Here is a 12,388-nt window from a genome sequence, read left to right on the forward strand (position 1 = left end):
ACAGCAGAGCAGAGAGGGGAGGAAGAGGAGGAGAGCCCCACGGGAAGGAGGGATGAGCCGGAGAAGAGGAGAGGAGAGGATGGAGGGAGAGAAGACCAGAGTGGGTTAACAACATAGGGGGCAGCGCGGATCGCGGCAGAACCAACCCTCCATCCATTTGTGTCAGAAACGGCTTACCTGGACATTAATCTGTTTCTCCTCATCATAAACTTGGATTATTCGAGACATCTAAAAAGGGCGATAACAGTACAATAAAAAATACACAAAAAAATCAACCAAAAAAAAAAGGAGGGGAAAGAAAGATTTTATACCACACGCACATAATAGAGAAGCAAGACCAGTGCATTTAAGCCGTCCAAAGGCCAGAGTCGTTTCAGCCTAAAACTGAACACCTTATTCTAGACTCGGAAGAACCTGAACTGGCTTTCTGCGGACCGAATCGACGCTCATCGCGCTGACAGTGGTCAGGAAGTTTTGATGATGAGGAGATGCCAATACATCCGCATAAGAATGGCTTGGGTATCCAGCAGCTAATAAAAACCAATAAAACCAGAAATTTGACCTTCGGAAATTACGTCATTTAATTAAAAAAAATTTCAGCCCGAGTATTTTTTATATATTCTAAAAATGAGATACTGAACCGCAAAAGTAGACCACTTTGCTTCATTCAGTATGAATATTGAATATCACATTGCCATCACTTAGTGGCATTACAATTTTATGCACTTTTGTGCGTACATAGTAACACACCACTCTATCCATCTGCAGCACATCAAAATGTATCAATCAAAATAGGAGTATTATCCCAAATATTGTAGTATAGCTCATGTATTGCACAAAATAAACAGCTTCTGAGCCAAAAAGCCAGTTGTCCTTAAAGAGCCAGAAAAACCGAAAATATGCAGGCAAAATCTCCAGGAATAAACAATTCCTTAGGATCACACCCAAAACAAACAAACAGCCCAATGAAATAATTCGTAAGAATCCGTAAAGCAGTAAATTAGGGTTCAGGATGAGGGCAGTAAAGTTACGCTTCTGAAAATATTCCACGGTATTATGGACCCTGGGTTACTGACAGTGTGAACTGCGACGATGAGCTTCATTTTAACCGCTGTCACGGCAACTGTATCCCGGTAACAGTCCAGTATTCCACAGGTGTCTGAATCCAGTCCTGGAGGGCTACAGTGTTGGCTGGTTTTCAAGTGCAGTCCGGCACCAGTGATTCTGTGGACTGGCTGAAGAGTCCACACAGCTTTTTCCCCAAATCTGTAACTGAGCTGAGGCTGACTGAAGGTGGACCACAAATACCAGCATGCACTGCAGCTCTCCAGGACCAGAGCTGGCCACCTCTGATGCATTCAATACAGACTCATACGGTATGACTGCAAGGTGTAACGTCCACTTATAACTCTATCCTACACCATGTGTTAATCCCCTTGTTTTGGACCATCTTCGCAATGTTCCCTTGCTCCTTACACAGGTACTTAGTGTACACAAAGTCCATTCTAAAATGATGTAAGCTTAAGAAAAATGAATCATTTCTAGGATGGAGATCATCAATATAATCGGCCAAAAAATAATCAATTTACGTAAATATATTGACTTTAAAAGGCAACAGTGGTGTCATGTGTTATAAAACAAACTCTCACCCCCATTGATACAGCTTGGCTTGGAAACTATTTCCAATTATCTGTATGGTTAGAGCCAATCATACAGGTTACAGACATACAATACCATCTCAGCATGAACAGAGATGGAGAAAGACAATGAGACCAGACTCAGTCTGCTCGTAAAACTCCTGAGTTCTCAAGTCAGTGGAATGGTGTCCCAAAGGCAACCACGGCAACTAACCAAATGGCATTCAGTCTGTCCTTGAACCAGAAAAAAAAGAACATTTTAATGGCTCTACTAAAACAGAAGCCACGATTGTGGCTGATCATCCTGTGACCTCCTTATCAGCAAGAGTCAGAGTGGTGTGGTTTGTATACTGATGAACGACAAGCAGCTCACTGAACCACCATTCACTGCCTTAGGGGACGGCCTTGGAAGAGCACTGAATTCATTATGATGTCACAAACGCTGTGGGAGGTGGCCCGCTTGCTGGTTTTGTGAAAGCTCGGCACTGTGATTCCATCAGCGTCAGGTACAGCTCGTCTTCCTTTGTTTCTTGATCCAACACCGCATGGTTACTTGAGCTCTTTCTTACCACTTAACAGGCAAGATAATGTTGGGGCATGGTCACAAGAAGATGTGAGCGATTCACTCAAAACTACAATGGGTGGCCCAAATACATGGGTGGGGTAAAAAAAAAAAAAAAACTTGCAGCCATGGCGAAACACTACACCTCAGTTCTGCTACAGTAATAAAACACCACCACCACCACCAATGCAATCAGATTAGCAATATACTGACCACTGTATGCCTGCAAGGGGACACGTTTGGAGTAAGTGGTTAGGACAAACTAATCAGCACTGCTAATCAACCAACTAATCAACATTGCTAACATTTTAATAGCCCACAAGTAACGTGAGAAACCCGACCATTGCCTCATGCTGGTCTACCATGAGTGTGTCACCATAAAATGTGTCTGTTTCTGTTCCCACTCCCACTCCCATTCAACGACCCCAAACCCCCCCCCCCCCCCCCCCCCAAGTGCGAATCTGTGTGTACTCCCCATGCGCATGCAAATCCCTTCTCTCTCCCCCTCTGGAGCCTCAGCCTTATATCCTTCATGCATGTCAGGCACCACCAGCATGCACATGTGCACAACGTCACCCCCCCACCCCCGCCCCCATGTATCCACCTCCCCCAGGCAAAACTGGCACAGCACCCTCTAGTGGCCACCCCCCCTTCCTGCGCTCAGCCCGCATGCCACTCACCTCGTTGTACTTGGCACAGTTTGTGAAGACCAGGCGCACGTCGGCCACAAACTCCTGCGGGCTCTGGTAGTGCTGCGCGTGGCACTGCCCCAGCTTCCTCTTCACCAGGTTCAGGTCCATGGGCCGCTTGATGATCTTGTAGTAGTTGGGGACCTGGGGGGAGGTGCGCACACACACACACACACACACACACACACAAGGATAAGATGAGGCACTATGGAGCCAGTGTGTTAGCACTTTTTTTTCTCAGCCAAGCAGTTACACACCTGATTCTTCTAATCAAGGTCCGGAGCAAAGGCTCTAGTGGTTGATCAGTAGAATCAGGTGTGTAACTGCTTGGCTGGAAGGAAAGCCTGCACACACACACACACACACACACACACACCGGCCCTTTCTGAATAAGACTGAGGTCCTGCATTGTGAGGTCCTGCACTGTGAGGCCATGCACTGTGAGGCCCTGCACTGTGAGGTCCTGCACTGTGAGGTCCTGCACTGTGAGGTCCTGCACTGTGAGGTCCTACACTGTGAGGTCCTGCACTGTGAGGTCCTGCACTGTGAGGTCCTGCACTGTGAGGTCCTACACTGTGAGGTCCTACACTGTGAGGTCCTGCACTGTGAGGTCCTGCACTGTGAGGTCCTGCACTGTGAGGTCCTACACTGTGAGGTCCAGCATTGTGAGGTCCTACACTGTGAGGTCCTGCACTCTGAGGTCCTGCACTGTGAGGTCCCTGCACTGTGAGGTCCCTGCACTGTGAGGCCCTGCACTGTGACGTCCTGCAGTGTGAGGTCCTGCAGTGTGAGGTCCTGCACTGTGAGGTCCTGCACTGTGAGGTCCTGCACCGTGAGGTCCAGCACCGTGAGGTCCTGCACTGTGAGGTCCTGCACTGTGAGGTCCTGCACTGTGAGGTCCTGCACCGTGAGGTCCTGCACCGTGAGGTCCTGCACCGTGAGGTCCTGCACCGTGAGGTCCTGCACTGTGAGGTCCAGCACCGTGAGGTCCAGCACCGTGAGGTCCTGCACTGTGAGGTCCTACACTGTGAGGTCCTACACTGTGAGGTCCTGCACTGTGAGGCCCTACACTATGAGGTCCTGCATTGTGAGGTCCTGCAGTGTGAGGTCCTGGGGAGATGCAGGGTGTGTGGTAAGATGGCTGACGGCAGCGTTCTCCCGCTGCCTCTCAGCAGGGCTACTCACAGAGGAGGGGACGGGCTCCTGGAACTCCACGCTCAGCTCGTGACAGAAGATGTACAGCAGGAGGCGCTCACACCTCTGTGAGGGTGGAAGGACAGAAACGGAGAGGGGGGGAGAGAGAGAGAGAGAGAGAGAGGGGCAATGAATGCCTTTCAAAGATACTCGCTTTTCTGCCTTTGTTTTTCTTAGATTTCTTTCTCAGCAACAAAAACAAAAAAAAAAACTCCCTCGACCACAGCACTTCTGGAACGTTGTAAGTACGAGAATCAATGGAAAGAACTGTGATTATCAGTATATAAATCCTTCAAACATTCCCGTTCCAAGACTTTGGCATGACCCAGCCTCCAAGTGAAGGTCCTGCACCCTGTAAAAGTATGCTTCCCCCCCCCCCATCTATGGAATTGAACAAATCTTTTGCACCAATAATAATGCCCGATGTTGGGCGGAGCCAGAAAAGTCTTCTAGAATGGTTACCACAGCCAATCACAGAGCTCAGCCTGCACCTAGCCTACTCCCTCACAGTCTTGAGAACGTCCTGCGCCACACACTATTTTAAGTGACTCAGCACAACGAGTGCTATTCAAGGCTCTCGCTAACTATCAAGTAATGACAGCAATAACAACATGCTAACACATCTGGATACAGGCAGCTGTTCAGTTGGCCCATTCTGGAAAGATGCCTTTTATGGAAAGTACAGTGATGAAGAACAAAATGGTTTTTTTCTGCACACGTTCCAGAATAAACTGTAGCAGAAAAAGCAACAAAAGATGATGACAGTCGACAGACAAGAGTCATATGCCATCATCTGCAATAATATGCAGTGTGTGATCCTGTCAGTTCAATCCCATCTTTATCCCCCACAGGGAGGTCACTTCCTGCTGTATGGAGGTCTGGGAAAATCTTTCAAAGGGTGACGATTAAGATTTTGACATTTAAACCCCCCCCCCCCCCCCCCCCCCCCCCAAAACTAGGACCTCCATGCAATGTCCCAAGCTCAGAACCGTCTTTATACCCCCTGACAAGGCCAGACTGTCCCCACTGTGCCTAATCTTTACAAGTTTGTTTAATCATTAACTTAACTCCGCTTACTGTTGAACTGTGCAATAAAATAAAACTTTAAAAGTGCTTCTTCAGACCAGCCAGAAAAATATTTTAAAGTGCTTAATGCACTTGAACAGCGATCATAAAAGCGTTCCAGTCACCTGTTCAGGTGCAGTGCTGGTAAGACCTGTATCACTCTGCACTGCTAACTGGTCTACTGGGGCCTTTATAGACTATAGCCTAATTAATTTGTAATAAGCAGGCAACCATCCACAGGGGGATGTTACGCATTTCTGCAGAAGGATGTCATTTACAATAAACGTTCGCTTCATCAAAATCCCTCATCAACTCAACTCTCAGACGCCATGAACTTTTGAAAATTCACCTACGTTTAAAAACCAATCCCCCTACAGGAATCCGCAGGTATTGCAGCTCTAGAGCAGCTACTCACGCTTTGAAAACCATCCCCTACAGGCGCTATGAAAACCATCCCCTACAGGCGCTATGAAAACCATCCCCTACAGGCGCTTTGAAAACCATCCCCTACAGACGCTTTGAAAACCATCCCCTACAGACACTATGAAAACCATCCCCTACAGACGTTTTGAAAACCATCCCCTGCAGACCCCTGCAAACCAGGTAACTACAGCGCTACTCACCCTGAGGTCTTCAGGGCTCAGGCCCTTGTCATTCTTGCCCTTCTTGCTCTCCGGCATGGTGTCACAGTCATACTCCATTTCTGGCTTGGTCAGGTTTCGGCAGAAGGTGCACATCCATTCCCCACTGTGTGTGTGAGAGAGAGAGAGAGAGAGAGACATTAACACTGCACTGAGAGAGAGAGACAGAGACAGAGAGAGAGAGCGAGACAAGAGAGAGAGGGTGAGAGAGCGAGACAGAGAGGGGAACAGGACGTTCATTAGCCCGTGTAGCAGGTATACTCGGTATACACTGCCCTCCTGTTGCTGTGCAGAAGGAGAGAGCTTGGAACAGGACGCTAGCCCGTTAGCCCGTGTAGCAGCACGCTCGTTAGCCTGTGTAGCAGGACGCTAGCCCGTTAGCCCGTGCGGCAGGTATAACGGGTAATGCTGCCATCCTCTGGCCATGCAGCAGGACGGTAGCCCGTTAGCCCGTGTAGCAGCACGCTCGTTAGCCTGTGTAGCAGGACGCTAGCCCGTTAGCCCGTGTGGCAGGTATAACCGGTAATGCTGCTATCCTGTGGTCGTGCAGCAGGACGGTAGCCCGTTAGCCCGTGTAGCAGCACGCTCGTTAGCCTGTGTAGCAGGACGCTCGTTAGCCCGTGTAGCAGATAGAGAGAGAGAGAGAGAGAGTGTGTGTGTGGAACAGGATGCTAGCCCATTAACCCGTTCAGCAGGTATAGCCGGTAGCGCCGCCCCCTTGTGGCAGTGTGGGGGAAGCTCACCTCGGGGAGCAGCTGAGGGTGGGGATGTGGCAGGAGGGGGGACGCTCACCTCGGGGAGCAGCTGAGGGTGGGGATGTGGCAGGAGGGGGGACGCTCACCTCGGGGAGCAGCTGAGGGTGGGGATGTGGCAGGAGGGGGGACGCTCACCTCGGGGAGCAGCTGAGGGTGGGGATGTGGCAGGAGGGGGGACGCTCACCTCGGGGAGCAGCTGAGGGTGGGGATGTGGCAGGAGGGGGGACGCTCACCCCGGGGAGCAGCTGAGGGTGGGGATGTGGCAGTGGGGGGGACGCTCACCTCGGGGAGCAGCTGAGGGTGGGGATGTGGCAGTGCGGGTGGGGATGTGGCAGGAGGGGGAAGCTCACCTCGGGGAGCAGCTGAGGGTGGGGATGTGGCAGGTGTGGGGGACGCTCACCTCGGGGAGCAGCTGAGGGTGGGGATGTGGCAGTGCGGGTGGGGATGTGGCGGTGCGGGTGGGGATGTGGCAGGAGGGGGGACGCTCACCTCGGGGAGCAGCTGAGGGTGGGGATGTGGCAGGAGGGGGGACGCTCACCTCGGGGAGCAGCTGAGGGTGGGGATGTGGCAGTGCGGGGGAGGCTCACCTCGGGGAGCAGCTGAGGGTGGGGATGTGGCGGTGCGGGTGGGGATGTGGCAGGTGCGGGGGACGCTCACCTCGGGGAGCAGCTGAGGGTGGGGATGTGGCAGTGCGGGGGAGGCTCACCTCGGGGAGCAGCTGAGGGTGGGGATGTGGCGGTGCGGGTGGGGATGTGGCAGGTGCGGGGGACGCTCACCTCGGGGAGCAGCTGAGGGTGGGGATGTGGCAGTGCGGGGGACGCTCACCTCGGGGAGCAGCTGAGGGTGGGGATGTGGCAGGAGGGGGAAGCTCACCTCGGGGAGCAGCTGAGGGTGGGGATGTGGCAGTGCGGGTGGGGATGTGGCAGGAGGGGGAGGCTCACCGCGGGGAGCAGCTGAGGGTGGGGATGTGGCAGTGCGGGGGACGCTCACCTCGGGGAGCAGCTGAGGGTGGGGATGTGGCAGTGAGGGTGGGGATGTGGCAGTGCGGGGGACGCTCACCTCGGGGAGCAGCTGAGGGTGGGGATGTGGCAGTGCGGGTGGGGATGTGGCAGTGCGGGGGACGCTCACCTCGGGGAGCAGCTGAGGGTGGGGATGTGGCAGGAGGGGGACGCTCACCTCGGGGAGCAGCTGAGGGTGGGGATGTGGCAGGTGATGTGGAAGACTTTGGGGCAGCGGTCGCAGCAGAGCAGCTCGCCGCCGTTCTGGCACACGGCGCACCAGTCCTCGTTCGGGTCGTCGTCCTTTCCCGCCGCCACGCCGTGGCTGTTCCCCTGCGCCCCTGCGCCCCCTCCGCCGCCGCCGCCGCCTCCACGCGGGGAGCGGTGGGTAGAGGAGGCCCCCCCGGGCGGGCGGGCGGCCCCCGGGGCGGAGTCGCCGTTGGTCAGCGCCTGGGCGGGGGTCTCGGGCGCGGTCTCCTTCGCCGGGGCGGGGGGCGGGGGCGCCGGCGGCTGGCTGTTCTGCGGCCCGACCCGGCTGCACGCCCCCACCTCGTCGTGCGGCTCGGACTTGACCTGCTCCCCCAGGGTCTTCAGGACGTCCTGCACGGACCCGGAGGACACGGCGCCCAGCACCGGCAGGGGAGGCGTCACACTGCTCTCTGGGCTGCTCATCTGAGAGGAGCGGGAGGAGAGAGACAGAGTGACGTTATGGACTGTATGACAGGACGGGGAGAGAAACACAGACTTACGGACTGTGAGAATGAATTACACGCGTTCTAACCAACGGCAGCCTGTCGTTTTCTGCTGGATCACGGCTGCAAGTATAAACCTAAATGCTCTGCATTATATGTTATTAATGTGTATGATGTTCAGTCACAAACTCCTGTGCTTTGGCTACATTTACAGAGCCCATGTAATGGATCGCTCTGTCGCTTTGGATGAAAGTGTCAGCCAAATAAACGTAATGTAATGCTGTGGTGTAATAGCAGAACCGAGCGGCCGATGGTCTCCTGACTGACAGAGGCAGATCAGAGGGAGAGATCCCGTTTGCTCTGAAAGCACGTGACAAACGTGAGCGATGCAAAGGAACCAGATCTCAGAGGAAACGTGACGCGTGTTGGAGCAGAGAGACACCACCGGTTTCTGTTCTTCTATCGGTTCGCAGAAAGAGGGTAAGAGGACCGACGGACTGACAGACGGACGGACGGACGCGTGACGGACGGACGCGCAGACGTCGGGAGGGTGGAGGTTACCATGCAGGCGCTCCGCCTCCCGTCCTTGCCCCGCTCCAGCTTCACCGTGGGCCCGGGGAAGCCGCAGTCCTCCTCCACCCCCGGCTCCTGCTTCACCTTCACCTGCTGCTCCACAGCCGTACAGGTGGGCCCCGCCCTCCCCGCAGACCCGCAGCTGCGCACACAACCACACCCACAACCACACCCACAGGCACACACACACACACACACCCACACACAACCACACCCACAACCACACCCACAGGCATGCACATACACACAGGTATACACACACACACAACCACACCCACAGACATACACACACACACACACACACACACACACAACCACACCCACAGACATACACACACACACACACACACACACGCACACGCACGCACACACAGGCACACACACAGGCATACACACAGGCATACACACACAGGCACGCACACGCACCCACACACCCATACGCACAAACACACACAGACACACACACCGGTAAATAGACATTCTCATCACATGGCTTAATATTCTCAGCAGTATAAGTCAATATCCCACTTCTCTGCATGACAATACTGATGGAACGTAATGGGGCTAAAGGTGCTCAGAGCTTAATTTAACTAAACTGTTCACACACACGAGAAAAGCCAATTCAGTTCAGAAAATGCAGTATAATGAGTGTGTACAGCACAGTTTTGGTCTGCCATCTCTCTTCTGGTATGCACTGGAGAAGATTACATGGTTACAGCAATGTGATGGATCTGAGGCACAATATCCATGATTACTGATGTCACTGCAAAAGCCCTTATGAGTTTAAATGGAGCAGAAAGGCTTCCTTTCAGGGGAGATTGTGGAATAAACACAGGTGTGTGTCTGAGCGTTTGGGACAGAGCCCCCGCGTACCTGCCCCTGCTCCCCGTGCTGGACGTGCTCGAGGGCCTGACGGGGGTGTGAGAGTTCGACAAACCTGGGGGAGGAACGGAGAGACACGGGGTGAGAGGAAGATAGAGAGAGAGAGAGAGAGAGAGAAAATAGAAGGGAAAAGAGAAGGACTTGAGTTTGCATGTCGCTTCAGATACCAAGCCTCTCTGTCACCGCCCACGGGCAGACTGCGGGGGGGGCTGGGGGGGGGGGGGCGTACCTGAGGAGCCCGGCGAGTGTGTGGAAGGCCCAGGCGACGGGTTCATGCTGGTGATGGGATTGAGATGTGGGTGTGCGCTGGCGGAAATGTAGCGACTCAGCAGGTTGTCCAGGGTGCTGGAGCCGGCGTCCTCCAGCTACCAGAGAGCGGAGACAGCCGCAAGGATGGAGGAGATCATTAACATGCACCGCATCCCCATCCACCCCAATCCACCCTCATCCACCTCCATCCACCCCCATCCACCCCCATCCACCCCCATCCACCCTCATCCAGCCCCATCCACCCTCATCCAGCCTCATACACCCCAAACCACCTCCATCCACCCCCATCCACCCTCATCCACCCCCATCCACCCCATCCACCTCCATCCACCCCCATCCACCCCCATCCACCCCAATCCACCCCCACCACCCCCATCCACCCACATCCACCCCCATCCACCCTCATCCAGCCTCATCCAGCCCCATCCACCCTCATCCAGCCCCATCCACCCTCATCCAGCCCCATCCAATCTTATCCACGCCCATCCATCCCCATACACCCTCATCTACCCCCACCCACCCTCATCCACCCCAATCCAGCCTCATCCAACCCCACCCACCCCCATCCAGTAATGGAATCTCGACTAAAGGCAGGCCTATGATCTCTGTGCCTGTATTGGAGGGGTAACTGTAGGGCAGTCCTATAGTCTCTGTACCTGTATTGGAGGGGTAACTGTAGGGCAGTCCTACGGTCTCTGTACCTGTATTGGAGGGGTAACTGTAGGGCAGTCCTACGGTCTCTGTGCCTATATTGGAGGGGTAACTGTAGGGCAGTCCTATGATCTCTGTGCCTGTATTGGAGGAGTACTATAAGGCAGCCCTATAGACTGTAGCTGTATGGGAGTGGTAGTATAGGGCAGCCCTATGGCCTCTGTACCTGTATGGGAGTGGTACTATAGGGCAGCCCTATGGCCTCTGTACCTGTATGGGAGTGGTAGTATAGGGCAGCCCTATGGTCTCTGTACCTGTATGGGACACTAAAGCGGCCCTATGGCCTCTGTACCTGTATGGGAGGGATGTCCGGCAGGCAGGGCAGGTTCTCGGGGTTGGTCACGGAGGGGATGAGCTCGATGGCGCTGACGATGGGGCTGGCGGGGCCGCGGTGTGCGTGCGCGCTCGCCATGCTGGCGCTGGTGGGGCTGGTCGGGTTGGCGGCGCTCACGTTGTGCAGGGAGGCCACCGGGAAGGGCCCGGCGTGTCCCGGGTTCGAATGCTGCAGGGAGGGAGGGAGGGAGGGGCCGGGGGCACCCGTTTAAAATGGGAACGCACGTACACCGCGACAGCAGTCAAAAATACAACTTTAACGTCCACTTACTAATCAAACATTAAAAGCAGTAAACAGTGGTATAGTGTAATGGTACATTCTCTCATAGTATAAAAAAGTATAAAACAGGGATGCCCAATCCTATTTCTGGAGATCTACAGTTCTTGAAGATTTTCTCTCCAACCCTAATTTTTCACACCTGATTTTACTAATTAGTTGCCCAATGAGATCTCTAGCTGTTGAATGAGGTGTGGCTTTTTTAAGGTTGGAGTGAAAACCTACAGGACGGTAGATCTTCAGGAACATGGATGGGCGAACCCGGTATAGAACATTCTGGAACAGAATGCAATGTAACTAAAGCACTCCATGAAAGACGAGTACTCCTTCAATGAAGCTCTTCTGCAGTACTGCCCAGCAGGGGGCGCCAGAGATACAGTTTAGGTAGATTCTGGAGGCTAATTTGAATAATGGGAAAACAAAGAATCATTGGCTCAACTTGACCTCATTTAAAAAAAAAAATTTTTTTTTGTTATTGCACTGCACAGCATGGTACAGAGACACTGGACGGTCCTAGCTTTGGATGGGTGGTGTGGGGTGTAATGTGATAAATATTTAACAGATTTAAAAAAACAAGAAGCCAGCAAAGTCCTAAAGGGATATTAGATCTAGTAGCCCACTCAAACATTCATTCAAAATTCAATTTCGTAACAGAGCATTCCAGAATTCAAATGGAGCTCCAGACTAATCTTTCCCAGCGCATTTGATTAATAACGCCCTCATTAACATTTATGGAAAAATGTATCATAAGAATAGGTTGGCTGCTTAACAGAACCGTTGGGTTACGTGAGTCAGTGATAAAATGTAAAATACAATAATCACGCAACAGATACGCGCAGTTTAACGACACGGCTTTGCATTGTACACAAAACTGTGCACCGGACAGAGGAAAGCCCTTCAGCCACAGCCGGAGTGGAGAGCTCAGCCCGAGCTGCATCAGAAAGAGTAAGAAGTGAAGACCCATAACTGAGTACCCCTGCTGGGAGCCTGCTGAGTGTGCACACATATACACACACACACACACACACACACACGCACGCACGCACACGCGCACACGCACACGCACACGCACACGCACACGCACACGCACACGCACACACATACATACA

At 53.4% G+C, this 12,388-nt stretch overlaps 1 protein-coding gene across 4 annotated transcripts in view; it reads right to left on the reverse strand.

The window, feature by feature from the left end:
* trim33 (tripartite motif containing 33) overlaps positions 1-12,388 on the reverse strand; it is a 45,025-nt gene that overhangs the window by 981 nt on the left and 31,656 nt on the right. For 2 of the 4 annotated variants that reach the window (XM_035381137.1, XM_035381138.1), the window contains exons 11-19: positions 10,962-11,171; positions 9,918-10,053; positions 9,680-9,743; positions 8,795-8,948; positions 7,720-8,213; positions 5,771-5,894; positions 4,074-4,148; positions 2,880-3,032; positions 178-228 (exon numbers count right to left, since the gene is read on the reverse strand). In XM_035381137.1, the coding sequence (XP_035237028.1) occupies positions 178-228; positions 2,880-3,032; positions 4,074-4,148; positions 5,771-5,894; positions 7,720-8,213; positions 8,795-8,948; positions 9,680-9,743; positions 9,918-10,053; positions 10,962-11,171 (1,461 nt within the window). The remainder of the gene's footprint in view (positions 1-177; positions 229-2,879; positions 3,033-4,073; positions 4,149-5,770; positions 5,895-7,719; positions 8,214-8,794; positions 8,949-9,679; positions 9,744-9,917; positions 10,054-10,961; positions 11,172-12,388) is intronic. The other 2 variants (XM_035381140.1, XM_035381139.1) reach the window with 1 other exon arrangement.

This window comes from Anguilla anguilla, chromosome 11 (genome assembly GCF_013347855.1).
Source record: "Anguilla anguilla isolate fAngAng1 chromosome 11, fAngAng1.pri, whole genome shotgun sequence".
Lineage (NCBI taxonomy): Eukaryota > Metazoa > Chordata > Actinopteri > Anguilliformes > Anguillidae > Anguilla > Anguilla anguilla.